At 48.2% G+C, this 18,520-nt stretch overlaps 1 protein-coding gene across 4 annotated transcripts in view; it reads left to right on the forward strand.

The window, feature by feature from the left end:
- The window catches only part of ALS2 (alsin Rho guanine nucleotide exchange factor ALS2), a 212,120-nt gene that overhangs the window by 108,028 nt on the left and 85,572 nt on the right, over positions 1-18,520 (forward strand). For 3 of the 4 annotated variants that reach the window (XM_088460709.1, XM_088460712.1, XM_088460711.1), the window contains 5 exons: positions 3,638-3,704; positions 15,093-15,292; positions 17,827-17,892; positions 17,971-18,069; positions 18,173-18,337. In XM_088460709.1, the coding sequence (XP_088316835.1) occupies positions 3,638-3,704; positions 15,093-15,292; positions 17,827-17,892; positions 17,971-18,069; positions 18,173-18,337 (597 nt within the window). The remainder of the gene's footprint in view (positions 1-3,637; positions 3,705-15,092; positions 15,293-17,826; positions 17,893-17,970; positions 18,070-18,172; positions 18,338-18,520) is intronic. The other variant, XM_088460710.1, reaches the window with a different exon arrangement.

The raw sequence follows: 18,520 nt of genomic DNA on the forward strand, positions 1-18,520 counted from the left end.
CCATCACCTAGCACAGCATCCCTCGCTCTGTCACACAGCACCCAGCACGGCACCCCTCTCCCTGTCGCACAGCATCCCTCTCTGTCACCCAGCACAGCACCCCTCTCCCTGTCATACAGCACCCATCACCTAGCACAGCACCCCTCTCCCTGTCACACAGCACCCAGCACAGCACCCCTCTCCCTGTCACACAGCACCCCTCTCCCTGTCACACAGCACCCCTCTCCCTGTCACACAGCACCCCTCTCCCTGTCACACAGCACCCCTCTCCCTGTCACACAGCACCCAGCACAGCACTCTTCTCCCTGTCACACAGCACCCATCACCCAGCACTTCACCCTTCTCCCTGTCACACAGCACCCAGCACGGCACCCCTCTCCCTGTCGCACAGCATCCCTCTCCCTGTCACACAGCACCCCTCACCCGGCCAGCACACCGCTCAGCACCCTGACCGCCCCTGCTGAATCCTCCTCACTGCGCTTTGTGGGGGTGGTGCTGGCAAGTCTCAGGGAGTCAATGACTCCACAAAGGCCCATAGGAGGAGGAGAAAATGCTGCGGCTGGGCATGCGTAGCGGCCCTCCTCCAGAAACCAGCGGCCATTTTTGTTCATGCCCAGTGCTACTCTGCCCCAGCCTCCCTGGACCTACTTGATCCCGAAGCAGCAGCCCCGCTATTGCTGCAGCTGCTGCCCGATCGGAGCTGAGCGCTCGGATTGCAGCCGCCTAACCACCCGCCGTCCAGGTGTCCCGTTCCCACAGCTGCCGCCACTTCCTGCCCACTCACTGTTTGCTGCTGCTGGGCTCAATCATAGCTCAGCTGACTGCCTCAAACCTCCGCCGGCCCTAGGCGGGCTTTAATGCCCCTAAGCATTCCACATTCCCTAGGCATTTCTTAGTTTGCCTATGCCTAGGGTCCACTCTGTTACCACAGGATTGTTTTGGGTATGGTAAAGGCTTTGTGATTACTGTGGTTCACATGGATGCTCTAATTGTTTGGAAGGTACAAGAAGATATGTCTGTGTTCTATGATATTGTGTTACTTTACCTTGTCTGTCTGGGAGATAGAATTGTACCCAGTCAGGACATTGACATGCTCTCTTCCTGGTTGGCTTTGTCCCGATAGAACAACATGAAGAGCCAGATGCATCTGTAGCACACTATAGCATTGAGCATTGTTGCCCTGGACAGACTGTAGCACATAAAGAATGCGCTGGCTTTTATACTCTCTCCTGTGCAGGTGGGATCATTAACCCCCTGCCTGGTGTCGTTGCATCGTTTGCGATCATTAGCCCCCTGCCTGGTGTCGTTGCATCGTTTGCGATCATTAACCCCCTGCCTGGTGTCGTTGCATCGTTTGCGATCATTAACCCCCTGCCTGGTGTCGTTGCATCGTTTGCGATCATTAACCCCCTGCCTGGTGTCGTTGCATCGTTTGCGATCATTAACCCCCTGCCTGGTGTCGTTGCATCGTTTGCGATCATTAACCCCCTGCCTGGTGTCGTTGCATCGTTTGCGATCATTAACCCCCTGCCTGGTGTCGTTGCATCGTTTGCGATCACACCAGCTAATGCTTTAACTGACATAGTCGCAAACGATACAACTGCCAGAAGATACTCCCTCGGCATCCCTGCATCCTTCCCCAGTGTCTGCCATGTTTCCAATCACTGCTGATCGGTCAGCATGGCAGGACCCTCCACCCGGCGGCTGCAGAGAGGAACAGCAGCTGGGGAAATGTAAATTAACAACCCTCAGCCCCCCCAGTGTAAGCCTGTAGTATAATGGAGACCGCAGTGCACTGCCACTGTACCTATATCCTGCTATATTGTCAGGTGTCCGCTGTAACATAATCAGCCTAGTACAGGACCAGAGCTTACAAAATGGCCGCCTCCTCGTCTTTAATTGAATTGGTTGTGTGATGATTGCTTAGACATTGTAAACTTGCATCTTTTGTTTTCATTAACTAGTTTAAATATTTTATTGTGAAAAATATAGTTTCCTTTTTGTGAATGCTCCATGTTAGACAATAAAATATGAGAAACTAAAAAAAGAACAATAACTGGAAGGTTCTCTGGCAGAGAAAAGTAACTAAAAGTAACCATAGCCCAAGGGGGGGAGAGAGGACATGAGAAGCTGGGAACACATATAAAAGTAGCCATAGCCCAGGGGGGGAGAGAGGACATGAGAAGCTGGGAACACATATAAAAGTAGCCATAGCCCAAGGGGGGGAGAGAGGACATGAGAAGCTGGGAACACATATAAAAGTAGCCATAGCCCAAGGGGGGGAGAGAGGACATGAGAAGCTGGGAACACATATAAAAGTAACCATAGCCCAGGGGGGGAGAGAGGACATGAGAAGCTGGGAACACATATAAAAGTAGCCATAGCCCAGGGGGGGGAGGGAGGACATGAGAAGCTGGGAACACATATAAAAGTAGCCATAGCCCAGGGGGGGGAGAGAGGACATGAGAAGCTGGGAACACATATAAAAGTAACAATAGCCCAAGGGGGGGGGGAGGACATGAGAAGCTGGGAACACATATAAAAGTAGCCATAGCCCAGGGGGGGGAGAGAGGACATGAGAAGCTGGGAACACATATAAAAGTAGCCATAGCCCAAGGGGGGGAGAGAGGACATGAGAAGCTGGGAACACATATAAAAGTAGCCATAGCCCAAGGGGGGGAGAGAGGACATGAGAAGCTGGGAACACATATAAAAGTAACCATAGCCCAGGGGGGGAGAGAGGACATGAGAAGCTGGGAACACATATAAAAGTAGCCATAGCCCAGGGGGGGGAGAGAGGACATGAGAAGCTGGGAACACATATAAAAGTAGCCATAGCCCAAGGGGGGGGAGAGAGGACATGAGAAGCTGGGAACACATATAAAAGTAGCCATAGCCCAGGGGGGGAGAGAGGACATGAGAAGCTGGGAACACATATAAAAGTAGCCATAGCCCAGGGGGGGGGGGAGGACATGAGAAGCTGGGAACACATATAAAAGTAGCCATAGCCCAGGGGGGGAGAGAGGACATGAGAAGCTGGGAACACATATAAAAGTAGCCATAGCCCAAGGGGGGGAGAGAGGACATGAGAAGCTGGGAACACATATAAAAGTAGCCATAGCCCAGGGGGGGGAGAGAGGACATGAGAAGCTGGGAACACATATAAAAGTAGCCATAGCCCAAGGGGGGGGAGAGAGGACATGAGAAGCTGGGAACACATATAAAAGTAGCCATAGCCCAGGGGGGGGAGAGAGGACATGAGAAGCTGGGAACACATATAAAAGTAGCCATAGCCCAGGGGGGGAGGGAGGACATGAGAAGCTGGGAACACATATAAAAGTAACAATAGCCCAGGGGGGGAGAGAGGACATGAGAAGCTGGGAACACATATAAAAGTAGCCATAGCCCAGGGGGGGGAGAGAGGACATGAGAAGCTGGGAACACATATAAAAGTAGCCATAGTACAATGATTGAAAAACGCTGATCTATACTATAAAGTGAATGTGTTTGTGCATTTTTACCAGTATGGGTTCATCTTTTATCGGAGTTCCCTATAACATATATGGGATTCAAACACCAGTAATGACTACAGAGTTCTAGCATGGCTGTCTCATAAGGTGATGTCTGTCTCTTCCAGCAGTGGCCTAAAGATCATCTCGCCAGAGGAACAGCTAACGTTGGTTGCGTTGTCACCGCAGGAAAAGGTTCGTCATTCCTATTCGCAGTTACTAGTGAGACTACAGAAGGTCAGAATGCTGCTGTGCTGTGTCATTATGTGCAGCACTGACTCCTGAGCTGTGTAATGATGATGATACATGTAGTAAATAAGAATACACATAGACATGTCATTTCACTGATGAGAATGCTGATTTATATGAGCTGGGAAACGCACAAAAGTCACTTTAGATGCAGCTTAGTGCATCACACATTGTACGAGGGCTGTTACATAGAACAGGTCATACCATGTTCTAGAAGTGTAAATGCAACTGTAATGTCCTAAAACGCAATAATGAGAGGGAGCCAGCAAGAAACCATTCATTTTATTTGTCATTTCGGGCATGAGTTGGTGAAAAGCATTTGTACAGGTGTGACTGAGGTGTATATAGTGCTGCTGTATAAATTGCAGTATGTGAGGGTTATGTACAGCTGAGAACAAGGGCGCTGTAATGTACAGGTGTGACTGAGGTGTAACTAGTGCTGCTGTATATATACACTGTATGTGACTGTAATGCTAGCTGCTGTATATATACTGTATGTGACTGTAATGCTAGCTGCTGTATATACACTGTATGTGACTGTAATGCTAGCTGCTGTGTATATACACTGTATGTGACTGTAATGCTAGCTGCTGTATATATATACTGTATGTGACTGTAATGCTAGCTGCTGTATATATATACTGTATGTGACTGTAATGCTAGCTGCTGTATATACACTGTATGTGACTGTAATGCTAGCTGCTGTATATACACTGTATGTGACTGTAATGCTAGCTGCTGTATATACACTGTATGTGACTGTAATGCTAGCTGCTGTATATACACTGTATGTGACTGTAATGCTAGCTGCTGTATATATACTGTATGTGACTGTAATGCTAGCTGCTGTATGTATATATACTGTATGTGACTGTAATGCTAGCTGCTGTATATATACACTGTATGTGACTGTAATGCTAGCTGCTGTATATATACTGTATGTGACTGTAATGCTAGCTGCTGTATATATACACTGTATGTGACTGTAATGCTAGCTGCTGTATATATACACTGTATGTGACTGTAATGCTAGCTGCTGTATGTATACTGTATGTGACTGTAATGCTAGCTGCTGTATATATACTGTATGTGACTGTAATGCTAGCTGCTGTATATATACTGTATGTGACTGTAATGCTAGCTGCTGTTTCTACTTCAGGGTCCATAGGGGGTCCACAGGGTTGACCTTGGGGTATAGGTTGGGAACCAAATCCGGGCACCACGCAGTTAAAGCTTTTAGCTCCCAGGATGCACTTGGGTCCACTCTCCCTATAACCCCGCCCCCCAGCCAGAGGCACCTCAGTTTAAGTTGGTGCCCGGCCGGAGTCGGGTCACCGTTACTGCAGGGGGGCTGCTTAGCAGCCCCTAAGCTTAAAAGAGTTTTATTTTATTATTTTTTTTTTTTTTACTACTCTTCAGAGCGGCAGCATCAGACTGTCCAATGGACGTCTGAGCTGCCGCTCCTACACCCCGCCGGCGCTGCGACGCCAGTACAGATCTGGGGATCGCAGCGGGACCCCAGAGTCTGTACTAGCCGGGCTCTGGAGGAATCCCTGGGCTGCTGCCGGATCGACGGGGACAGGTAAGTCGCGTGGTCACCGCTTGCGGTGATCCACGTGTGAATATGCAGCCTTATGCCTCCGGTCTCTGGGGACAGACCGGAGGCGCTAGCGGTGGCGGCGGGCTCCCCCTCCATGGAGGCATACCCCGCGTGTCCACAGCCCACCAGGGATTATAGCGGCAGCGGGAGCCGGCATCCCGGGGGGTTAATTGCTAGCCAGGGGAGGAAGCCTTCCCTGTCTAGCGGCTCCTCCCCTCAGCTCAGCGCGCCTTTCAATAATACAGTCTGGCGTCGCTGAGCTGCTTCCTCCGCGGGCCACGCTTCTTCTGAGGTCTCCAGCGGCCATTTTCTCTCTGTGGTGCTGCAGAACTCTTAGGATGACAGTGAGCCCAGTACCCCTGCGTACCTGGCCATTTTGGGTGAGTGTACACAGCGCTATAGCCTTCCCAGACACTGAATCTGGGCAGTTGAATGTAGCGACATTGTGCAGTATATTATATGTCATGCTCATGTATGTATATATATTTTTCTGCATTGTATGTGACTTATGCTAGTGCTGACTGTCTGCTTTTTCTCTCACCTGTCAGTGTATATCTATCCCTTTTCTTTATCTGCCCTAATACAGGTGTACCTGGGGTGGTTCTGAGACCTCACATATATATATTTGTTAATATCTGTGAGGTTTGTCACATACTGTTGCGTGCTGCACGTGGCCATATTTTAGATGGAACTGTGAGTTGCGTACGCTGATAATGGGTTCCTGCAGCTAATCTTAGCGTCAGTCAGGACCGGTATGGCGCTGCTTAATATTTCCGTCAAGATAGTCAGATATATCTGACCAGGAGATTGCACACGATACTGCACCCATTATTGCTATCCTGCAATCCTGCAAGTCATAGCCTGCAGGAATTAGTGCGGAGGATTTTAACTCAGAAAGGTTTTCGTATGCGGCACCATCTGGTGCCGGGCCCCTTGCACGACCCCCTTAAAGGGCGTTGTTTCTCAGGATCCTCTCCTTTGAGGATCGCCGGGCGGGCCCATTGTCGTCACTCGCTTGGAGTTACTTCACCATACTGCCCTTTTGAACTCGGGGTATCTCGCAATTTCTTGCAATTTACCCCTGTGTCACAGACTATCGCTCCCTGCCGGGGTTTTTCACAGTACATGAATTACCTCCGATACCACATCGGTCTGTCATTCCCCTTGCAGGGATTACCACAACGGCCACCCTGGTGGATGTCGTTTTATACGAAATACTAATTGGCGTGATATACGCCCTGTGGTTACTGACCAGTGGCTCTGCCGTGAACTGGATGGTATATTCGGCTCTTTCCCTCTCACATGGGGGGGAGCCGATCTCAAGTATTATTATCCCTGCTTTGGGGCTGGTAGCCAGGCTCATTCTGGATATAGAGAATGTCGATCCTGCACCAGTATCATACATCTCCCGTTTTCTGCCCAGCGGGTGGATCTCATAGCGGGAGTCTGGCTGTCCCCAGATACGAGGAGTCACAAAGGCCTCCTGTTTCCCATTCCCTGAGGGTCCTCACAAGTAATGGAAATCCCCTTCTGGGATGGATTTGTATGTTAATCATCGGGTTACAGGCATTAATACGCCTCCCATCCCGGCCTGGACGAATTTTACGGGTCCGTAGGTGGTAACTTTGCCTGAAATCAATGTACTCGTTTTCAGGGCCTGTTGCCCATCCTACCATGGCCATCGCATGGTGATGCTTTTGTGACGTTTTTCCCCTCCAACACGTCTGAGGTTCAAATATCTTTTTGCCGCTCACAAAATATGCAGTGGTCATATGTGGGATTACCTCATGGGATGCCGGTCTTCTAACTTTCAGGGTTTCGGCGGCGTCTGTATCCGCCGCAGTACCCTATGGCTGCGTTATGGGAAAGCAGAGGTGCACACTCCTTCCAGGGGGAAGTTCTTGTTTGGTCCTGACCTTGACAAGATCGTTGCATCATTGGCAGTATCACTAATGGGGAGATACCGTCTTTAGCTACTCCCACTACATTCGGACTAACTCTGTTAAGTCTTTTTGTCCTCAGGGTCAGCCTAAAGGCCTGTTTTTTCCTAGGCTGTCGGCCTCCACGGGGGCCACCTTATCCAGTACCGAGCAGTCCTGGACTTCCGGACGACCCTGTTTCTACACCTGAGGATATACCCTCAGCCTGACGGGACAGGTCTACATCTGGGGAATTTCCAGAGTGAGGTACTGATTCTCAACGGCCTCTCATTGCTCATGCAGCCTCCTCACAGGCATTGTTACACGGGCCCTTCTTCAGAACTGATCAGGGCCTTACAATCCCAGAAAGCTATACAGTCTTTGTGGTAAGCAGAGCTATTTCGGCCAACCTCACTATCTCAGTGAGGGACTGGTTGTTCTACTTTCTTTTTGGGGCGGTGACCGACTGGTCCTCCTTTGCCTATACTCTGTCTCAAATCCCTGAATCAGATTCCAACGGTGCCTTGACTCAGGTGGAATCGTCCATGCTCCATCATCCGATGTTTGGAACCTGGGGATTTTATGGTATATCCGAGTATTCAGGATACGTACCTACGGGTACATACAGAGCCCTCTCATCAGCATGGGTTCAGGTTTGCTGTGCCACAGCAACACTTGTAAGTTTCGGGCTCTGCCTTTTGGGGCTGTCCTCAACTCCACCGGGGTTTACCAGCTTTATGGATTTTCTGACAGTTCACCTGTTCAGTGTATCCGAATGCTCCTTTCTCTGGACGGTCTCCTACTTTTAGCAGGATCACCAAGGTACTTTACCGCCAGGTCAGGATAACCGGGGCTTCTTCTCGTCACAGAAAAGTCCTCCCTGCATCCCTCACCGGGTTTTCATCTGGGAGCACTGCTGGATTCTCAGAATCTGAGAATTTTTCTGGCGTAAGACAAGATCTCCACTCTTCAACTTCGAGTGTGCGGATATCTACGCAGTCGACATATGTCATTACTCTTTGTGATGCGCGGTCTACCAGAGTGTCTACCTTTTGGTAGGGTGGAATGTGCTCAGTTCCATTCCAGGCCTTGCCATAATTGACTCCCCTCCAGATGGATCGAGTTTTTTCCATCGGATCGCTGTTCGAACGATGATACTTTCTACGGAGGCGAGTTGGTCTCTGTCCGGGTGGCTATGGCCATCTCGTCCAGGGTGTTCTTTGCTAAAGACAGTGTCTGGTCCGCATTCATTTCGGGGCAGTTGGACGTCTGTCGCTTCTGCCCTGCCACTTACCTTGTTGATACTTTAAGCTGTCTTGGACTTTCACTCTGGCCTAACCCATTTGTCACGGTAAACCTGAATAGGTTCAGTCCGACAGTGTCACAACAGTGGCTTCCATCTAGGCAACACTGGTAGTTGGGTGGCAATGTTAGGAATGTCACCCATTCTGACATAGTCCAAGGGTCTTCTCCTGGCCAACTCTGCGGTGTTTATTCCCGGAGCTCTCCATTGGGAAGCGGGCTTCCTCAGCCGTCACGGCGTGCATCCCGGGGACTAGTCTCTTCTCCAAGAGAGGTTTCAACTCCTGGTGAGCAGAGGGGGCCTCCCTGAGGGGATTGATCCCCATGGCCTTCTGACTCGATCACACATTACCGGTGTTACAGTCCAGCTCTAGGAGTACTGAAGCTACCTTCAGTGACTCTTTGTCAGTGAAGTGGTCCTTCCACTTTGTGTACCTGTGTCCTCCGGTCTCCCTTCTTCCTCGAGGTCTTCGGAAATTTAATTCGAGACGGAGGGGCTTTCCTTCTGGGGGCTCCAGGTCGTCCCAGACATCACTGGTACTAAGATTTTCGGAGTCTCCTCCTCGATGCTCCGTTCCTACTGCTTCACTATCTGGACCTGTTGTCTCAGGGTCCTTGTTTTTCCCTGGATCTGGATCGCTTGTCTTTAACTGCGCCCCTACTGTGGTCCTCGGGCTTCCCTGGCTCTGTCTTCATTGAGATGTTTAGAGCAGATAGGCCAGACTTTGCTGGGATCTGCCACGGACTGTGGCATACATAATTCTTATGGTATCGTACCTGTCGATACGATCCTCCGGTGTCCAGGATTTCCAGATATTCTGGCATTCCTTCCAGCTGGCTTGGGTTTCACCCTTGGCCTGGCCTTCCTGACAGTGCGGATCTCTACACTGTCGGTATGGTTAAGATATGGAATTGCTCCGCTCTGGTATCCAGTTCATCCTTTGGAGTGTTTTCTGGATTATGTCTCCACTTGTCCTCCCTAGGGACTCCTGGGGAGTTAGTAGTGGTTCTTTGTTCCCTCCGGGGACAGTCAATGGAACCGCTGGTTGTGATAGCCATTACATGGTCTATTGTTTAAGCTCTCTCTCTCTCTCTCAGGGTGTTTAAATCAACCAGGAGAGTGTCTGAATGGGGAGCGTTCTCATGTGGCTCCCTCTTCTGGAGGGCATCATGTCAGGGTGTGAGTTGCTCTCGCCCTGTGTTTCTTCTTAAAGTGGTTTTTAGGTTCCATATTATTCTGGAACTTATGGTATGGCCATTCAGTTCCCAGTCCTCTCGGCTGTTGTGGCCTCATGGACTGTGGGCCGGCCTCTTTGGCTTTATGTGATCCGTTCAAGTTCCTTATGGTAAGCGGACTCCTTATTGGTGGTCTGCGGTTTCTGGTTTTAACAGGAAACGATGGCCGGCCTATAATGAAATGTTGACTGGATGGCCTCGTATGTCTTCCTCAGGGGCCTACCCATGGGTGGGCATTTCTGTCGTTGAGGCTTGTTTTTTTCTCGGGCCGTGTAACCCTCGTGGGCGGCTCGTCGTGGCGCCTCGGCTGTTTTGCCTTACTAGGTGTCCACGTGGTCTTCTGTCCATACCTTTTTAAGGTTCTAGGCATTGGTTTCCTTTGCCTCTCAGGATGCTTCCTTTTTGGCGACGGATTCTCCTCTCAGCACAGGAGCGTCCCCACCCTTGGTTGAACTGCTTTGGGACATCCCCAAGGTCAACCCTGTGGACCCCCTATGGACCCTGAAGTAGAAAACAAGAGATATGGTAAGAACTTACCTTTGTTATCTCTGTTTCTACGAAGTCCATAGGGTCCACAGGGCGCCCGCCCTGACGCACCTGGCTTCATATGGGCTGTGTTACTGGTCACCGGCTTCCCGTCTCCTTTTCTGTGAGTATGGTTCTAGAGTGTTCCAGTTTTCTCTCTCTTTTTCTCTCCTCCTCCGGCCTTTGGCTACTTACAATCTGAGGTGCCTCTGGCTGGGGGGCGGGGTTATAGGGAGAGTGGACCCAAGTGCATCCTGGGAGCTAAAAGCTTTAACTGCGTGGTGCCCGGATTTGGTTCCCAACCTATACCCCAAGGTCAACCCTGTGGACCCTATGGACTTCGTAGAAACAGAGATAACAAAGGTAAGTTCTTACCATATCTCTTGTTATAGTGCTGCTGTATAAATTACAGTATGTGAGGGTTATGTACAGCTGAGAACAAGGGCGCTGTAATGTACAGGTGTGACTGAGGTGTAACTAGTGCTGCTGTATAAATTGCAGTATGTGAGGGTTATGTACAGCTGAGAACAAGGGCGCTGTAATATACAGGTGTGACTGAGGTGTAACTAGTGCTGCTGTATAAATTGCAGTATGTGAGGGTTATGTATAGCTGAGAACAAGGACGCTGTAATGTACAGGTGTGACTGAGCTGTAACTAGTGCTGCTGTATAAATTACAGTATGTGAGGGTTATGTACAGCTGAGAACAAGGACGCTGTAATGTACAGGTGTGACTGAGCTGTAACTAGTGCTGCTGTATAAATTACAGTATGTGAGGGTTATGTACAGCTGAGAACAAGGACGCTGTAATGTACAGGTGTGACTGAGGTGTAACTAGTGCTGCTGTATAAATTACAGTATGTGAGGGTTATGTACAGCTGAGAACAAGGGCGCTGTAATGTACAGGTGTGACTGAGGTGTATATAGTGCTGCTGTATAAATTACAGTATGTGAGGGTTATGTACAGCTGAGAACAAGGACGCTGTAATGTACAGGTGTGACTGAGGTGTAACTAGTGCTGCTGTATAAATTACAGTATGTGAGGGTTATGTACAGCTGAGAACAAGGGCGCTGTAATGTACAGGTGTGACTGAGGTGTAACTAGTGCTGCTGTATAAATTACAGTATGTGAGGGTTATGTACAGCTGAGAACAAGGACGCTGTAATGTACAGGTGTGACTGAGGTGTAACTAGTGCTGCTGTATAAATTACAGTATGTGAGGGTTATGTACAGCTGAGAACAAGGACGCTGTAATGTACAGGTGTGACTGAGGTGTAACTAGTGCTGCTGTATAAATTGCAGTATGTGAGGGTTATGTACAGCTGAGAACAAGGACGCTGTAATGTACAGGTGTGACTGAGGTGTATATAGTGCTGCTGTATAAATTACAGTATGTGAGGGTTATGTACAGCTGAGAACAAGGACGCTGTAATGTACAGGTGTGACTGAGGTGTAACTAGTGCTGCTGTATAAATTGCAGTATGTGAGGGTTATGTACAGCTGAGAACAAGGGCGCTGTAATGTACAGGTGTGACTGAGGTGTATTTAGTGCTGCTGTATAAATTACAGTATGTGAGGGTTATGTACAGCTGAGAACAAGGACGCTGTAATGTACAGGTGTGACTGAGGTGTAACTAGTGCTGCTGTATAAATTGCAGTATGTGAGGGTTATGTACAGCTGAGAACAAGGACGCTGTAATGTACAGGTGTGACTGAGGTGTATATAGTGCTGCTGTATAAATTACAGTATGTGAGGGTTATGTACAGCTGAGAACAAGGACGCTGTAATGTACAGGTGTGACTGAGGTGTATATAGTGCTGCTGTATAAATTACAGTATGTGAGGGTTATGTATAGCTGAGAACAAGGGCGCTGTAATGTACAGGTGTGACTGAGGTGTATATAGTGCTGCTGTATAAATTGCAGTATGTGAGGGTTATGTATAGCTGAGAACAAGGGCGCTGTAATGTACAGGTGTGACTGAGGTGTATATAGTGCTGCTGTATAAATTACAGTATGTGAGGGTTATGTACAGCTGAGAACAAGGGCGCTGTAATGTACAGGTGTGACTGAGGTGTAACTAGTGCTGCTGTATAAATTGCAGTATGTGAGGGTTATGTACAGCTGAGAACAAGGACGCTGTAATGTACAGGTGTGACTGAGGTGTAACTAGTGCTGCTGTATAAATTGCAGTATGTGAGGGTTATGTACAGCTGAGAACAAGGACGCTGTAATGTACAGGTGTGACTGAGGTGTATATAGTGCTGCTGTATAAATTACAGTATGTGAGGGTTATGTACAGCTGAGAACAAGGACGCTGTAATGTACAGGTGTGACTGAGCTGTAACTAGTGCTGCTGTATAAATTGCAGTATGTGAGGGTTATGTACAGCTGAGAACAAGGACGCTGTAATGTACAGGTGTGACTGAGGTGTATATAGTGCTGCTGTATAAATTGCAGTATGTGAGGGTTATGTACAGCTGAGAACAAGGACGCTGTAATGTACAGGTGTGACTGAGGTGTAACTAGTGCTGCTGTATAAATTACAGTATGTGAGGGTTATGTACAGCTGAGAACAAGGACGCTGTAATGTACAGGTGTGACTGAGGTGTAACTAGTGCTGCTGTATAAATTACAGTATGTGAGGGTTATGTATAGCTGAGAACAAGGGCGCTGTAATGTACAGGTGTGACTGAGGTGTATATAGTGCTGCTGTATAAATTACAGTATGTGAGGGTTATGTACAGCTGAGAACAAGGGCGCTGTAATGTACAGGTGTGACTGAGGTGTAACTAGTGCTGCTGTATAAATTGCAGTATGTGAGGGTTATGTATAGCTGAGAACAAGGACGCTGTAATGTACAGGTGTGACTGAGGTGTAACTAGTGCTGCTGTATAAATTGCAGTATGTGAGGGTTATGTATAGCTGAGAACAAGGGCGCTGTAATGTACAGGTGTGACTGAGGTGTATATAGTGCTGCTGTATAAATTGCAGTATGTGAGGGTTATGTACAGCTGAGAACAAGGGCGCTGTAATGTACAGGTGTGACTGAGGTGTAACTAGTGCTGCTGTATAAATTACAGTATGTGAGGGTTATGTACAGCTGAGAACAAGGACGCTGTAATGTACAGGTGTGACTGAGGTGTATATAGTGCTGCTGTATAAATTACAGTATGTGAGGGTTATGTACAGCTGAGAACAAGGGCGCTGTAATGTACAGGTGTGACTGAGGTGTAACTAGTGCTGCTGTATAAATTACAGTATGTGAGGGTTATGTACAGCTGAGAACAAGGGCGCTGTAATGTACAGGTGTGACTGAGGTGTATATAGTGCTGCTGTATAAATTACAGTATGTGAGGGTTATGTACAGCTGAGAACAAGGACGCTGTAATGTACAGGTGTGACTGAGGTGTAACTAGTGCTGCTGTATAAATTACAGTATGTGAGGGTTATGTACAGCTGAGAACAAGGACGCTGTAATGTACAGGTGTGACTGAGCTGTAACTAGTGCTGCTGTATAAATTACAGTATGTGAGGGTTATGTACAGCTGAGAACAAGGACGCTGTAATGTACAGGTGTGACTGAGGTGTAACTAGTGCTGCTGTATAAATTGCAGTATGTGAGGGTTATGTACAGCTGAGAACAAGGGCGCTGTAATATACAGGTGTGACTGAGGTGTATATAGTGCTGCTGTATAAATTACAGTATGTGAGGGTTATGTACAGCTGAGAACAAGGGCGCTGTAATGTACAGGTGTGACTGAGCTGTAACTAGTGCTGCTGTATAAATTGCAGTATGTGAGGGTTATGTACAGCTGAGAACAAGGACGCTGTAATGTACAGGTGTGACTGAGGTGTATATAGTGCTGCTGTATAAATTACAGTATGTGAGGGTTATGTACAGCTGAGAACAAGGGCGCTGTAATGTACAGGTGTGACTGAGGTGTAACTAGTGCTGCTGTATAAATTGCAGTATGTGAGGGTTATGTACAGCTGAGAACAAGGACGCTGTAATGTACAGGTGTGACTGAGGTGTAACTAGTGCTGCTGTATAAATTACAGTATGTGAGGGTTATGTACAGCTGAGAACAAGGGCGCTGTAATATACAGGTGTGACTGAGGTGTATATAGTGCTGCTGTATAAATTACAGTATGTGAGGGTTATGTACAGCTGAGAACAAGGACGCTGTAATGTACAGGTGTGACTGAGGTGTATATAGTGCTGCTGTATAAATTACAGTATGTGAGGGTTATGTATAGCTGAGAACAAGGGCGCTGTAATGTACAGGTGTGACTGAGGTGTATATAGTGCTGCTGTATAAATTGCAGTATGTGAGGGTTATGTACAGCTGAGAACAAGGACGCTGTAATGTACAGGTGTGACTGAGGTGTAACTAGTGCTGCTGTATAAATTGCAGTATGTGAGGCTTATGCACAGCTGAGAACAAGGGCGCTGTAATGTACAGGTGTGACTGAGCTGTAACTAGTGCTGCTGTATAAATTGCAGTATGTGAGGGTTATGTACAGCTGAGAACAAGGGCGCTGTAATATACAGGTGTGACTGAGGTGTATATAGTGCTGCTGTATAAATTACAGTATGTGAGGGTTATGTACAGCTGAGAACAAGGGCGCTGTAATGTACAGGTGTGACTGAGCTGTAACTAGTGCTGCTGTATAAATTGCAGTATGTGAGGGTTATGTATAGCCATAAGGTTTATTCATGTAAAATGCTGTTTCCGGCTTTGTGCTGCAGACTAAGTGGCTCCGAGCGATTAGCCAAGCAGTGGAGCAGGCTCTAAGGGGAACGCACGAGCCTTTGCCTCCCGCGAGTGTGAGTATTGTAAGACCGGATCCCCCTCTGTCACGCAGTGCCAAGTACACCTTCTACAGGGATCCACGACTGAAAGAGGCTACATATGAGGGTCGCTGGCTGACTGGAAAACCACATGGCAGGTATATAAAGATTAAGAAAAGCTATTTGTGCTTAATCAAGAATATTAACATCACAGTCTGTCCTCCTCCTCCTATCTAGGGGACACTGCCAACCATGGGGTGTAGCTAAGCCCTCCCTTATACATCCCATCATCCTCCGTAGCCAGTCGGAGCTCATTTTGACTTCTGTGCCCATGGAGTGTAGGAGCAGCTGTGTGCACTTTCATTATATTTATTAGAGGTGTTTTCCTGGAGGACTCAGCTGGATGTAAGCAGATAGAAGCGTTCTCTGGGCCTGATTCAGACCCGGTCGCAAGCGCTGAATGCTCGCAACCGGGTCGATGGTGGCCCAGAGCGCATGCGTACAACAGAGCCGGCTCCGTCGTGCGCATTTCGCGAGACCCGGATTGCAACGGGCACTCCGTTGCTCCGGGTCTCGCAACAAAGGGGGCGAGCTGTGTTAATGTTGAGTGACAGCTCGCCCCCTTTGGTGGGCGGGCCGAGGGAGTGGCTACCCAAACGGAGGTGATCCCATGATGTCAGTGGGAGAGATTTCAGCTCTGTTAGAGCTGAAATCTCTCTGGGGCTTGCGGCCATGAGACACTACCACAAGGGTCTCGTCGCAAGCCCAATGGTCTTGACCATCGCGACCATCTTCCTGGCCACTCGATATAGCTGTGGGTGGTCATCCACAGCTATGCGAGTGGCCAGGAGGCTGCTCTAAAAAAAAAAGACCGGCCCTGATTCAGAGCGAGCACTCTGTCAGAGCGACCGGCTCTGAATCAGGGCCTCTGTGCATGATTTCCGTGGTCCAAGCAAGGGAGTTCTCGGTTATTGGACTTGGATTCTCTGGGTAACTGCAGCAGGCTGCGCTGACCTCGCACCAAGACCTGCGGCCAAAACTACCGGCACTGTCCCGTTCTCTCGCTGTGATTGAGATGGGGCTTGCAGCAGTCCCATCCCATAGTTGTCTGTAGCTATCTATCTATGGGACTGGAATCTGCATGTTCGGAGATGATTAAGCCGGTATGTCTAAACCTGTCTGGCTTAGAGTGCGTTGCCATTGCGGAACTAGTCCACAGGTCAGAATGGGGTGAGTCAACAAGGTTCTCCCTCCACAACGTCAGTAACCTCAGTGGCCCCGGCCCCTTTTTCAGGCTTTGGACTTTGAGGACCCAGTGGAGGCTTGGCAGACACCTGATAGGTGTTACCAGGTGCCCTGACACTTTGCTCCAGCGTGCACTTTTCTTTTTAGCGCCTTGGGTAAATGGCACACCAGAACGGGTTTATGTCTCATTGCTAAAGCTAACACCATTCCTGTTCCCGATACAGCACTCTTAAAGGACAGTTTAGGTCAGGTGTGGTATTTTTGTTACTCAGGGGACTTCCCTACACCCAGTCTTAGTGACTGTCTGTGCTAACAAGGTGACTGAGATGTGAGCGGAACAGCTAGACTCGGAATTGCAATTCATATCTTCCCAATCGTACCTGGTTTACCAAACCACTGCGGTCCTGGCCTATATGGGAGATGCCCTCATAGACGCAGCGCTCGACCCGTATTTCTGCCTGCCTATCACAGCCAGGGCTTGAAGGCGCTGCCCCTTACTGACTCTTTTTGGCATGGAACTAGTTTCCATCATTCGAGATTCCTCAGCATGAAAAAACAGTTTGGCTGTTTAAGACTGCAAACTCCAGGTGCCAGGGGTTTCGCTCCTATCTGGCAGGGAAATGCCTTTCTCGTATATATCTGGAGGTTTCCATGGTGGTCACCAGGGAGCCAGGCAGTCCATTCATCGTCGCCGCTCTTGCCCCAAGCCGTCAGCATGATAGGGCCATTCCCCATCCAGATGCTTTGGCTTTGGAACTAGTGGACTGCTTCTACCTTGAATCAGTGGGTGAGAGGTGTCATGGAGAGGGGCTTTATTCTCGCTGGACCTCCAGCCCGATGCTTCTTCCACTCCTTTTCTAAAGCACAATCTCAGACGCTTGGCATTGCATGGGGCCGTTCAGTAATTACTGTCTGTTTTCTGGAAAATGGGATTTAGAGGGGGAGGCTTAGCTACAAACAAATTAGTTGTATGTACCAGATCCTCACAGCACCCCCTACACCCCATGTATGGCTATGACCACCAGATGGACTAAGATATACTGATCTCACGGTGAATTCTAAAAATCCTCTTGTTCCTTTGTTTTATTTTCTATATCTCCAACATATTCTGTAGGCTGTATTATAAGCGTATGTTATTCAGGTGTATCATTCTCTCCCTCAGTGGAGCTTTACACCCATTCTCCTCTACCAAAGGCACAAAAACCCATTCATGCCAGTTGCTATTATTTATATTCCTTTAGTCTACCGGATTCAGGACAAAATGTAACAATTGTTTTTTCTCTGTGCAAAAAGAAATGGCTGCACAAAGCTTATCGACTTGATGAAACGCGTAACAAAGCTCGCTAGAGGCAGATACAGCTCAATTTGTGTTTTTTGTTTCTTGTATTTGTTCATTGTGAGACGACTCACTGGTGTTTTTGCTGCTATCTCCCTTTGCTTTTTCCAGAGGGGTACTGAGCTGGTCAGACGGTAGGATGTACTCTGGTGATTTCCGGAATGGCATGGAAGATGGGTAAGATATATTTTTATTCATCTCGAGCGCCTTATCACCAGGACTGCTTTAGACTTGACGTATATTTTCTATTCATAGGTTCGGAGAGTACATTATCCCCAACAAAGCCTTAAAAAAGAACGATCGCTATGTTGGTCATTGGAAAGACGGCAAAATGTGTGGTCAAGGTATCTTCTGGTAAGAGCCTATGCAGTGGATACATTGTCTGTATTCTGTTATACCTGTATCATTGATGGATCTGCCATATTCCTACAGTTCTGTTTTCCTGCTTGTGTCCCAGGTATGCAAATGGTGAAGTGTATGAAGGTTGCTTTCAGGATAACAACCGCCATGGGCACGGCCTCCTCCGCAGTGGCAAGATCACCTCCTCATCGCCCACCATGTTCATTGGTCAGTGGGTGATGGATAAGAAGACCGGCTATGGAGTCTTTGATGATATCACAAGGTACTTGTGCAGGAACTTTATTATGTCATACAGTTCTGTGTGACATTATTTATTATTATTTATTACCAGTTATTGATAACATGTTATAAGTGTCTTGTCGTGAACAACTTACATTTCTCCTACAATAGTCCGTGGCAGCCATTACGTGTAGCCTACCTTCTAATTTAGGTAGAGACTGATGAC

The sequence above is a fragment of the Taudactylus pleione genome, unplaced genomic scaffold (assembly GCF_031769625.1).
Source record: "Taudactylus pleione unplaced genomic scaffold, aTauple2 ptg000976l, whole genome shotgun sequence".
Classification (NCBI taxonomy): Eukaryota; Metazoa; Chordata; class Amphibia; order Anura; family Myobatrachidae; genus Taudactylus; species Taudactylus pleione.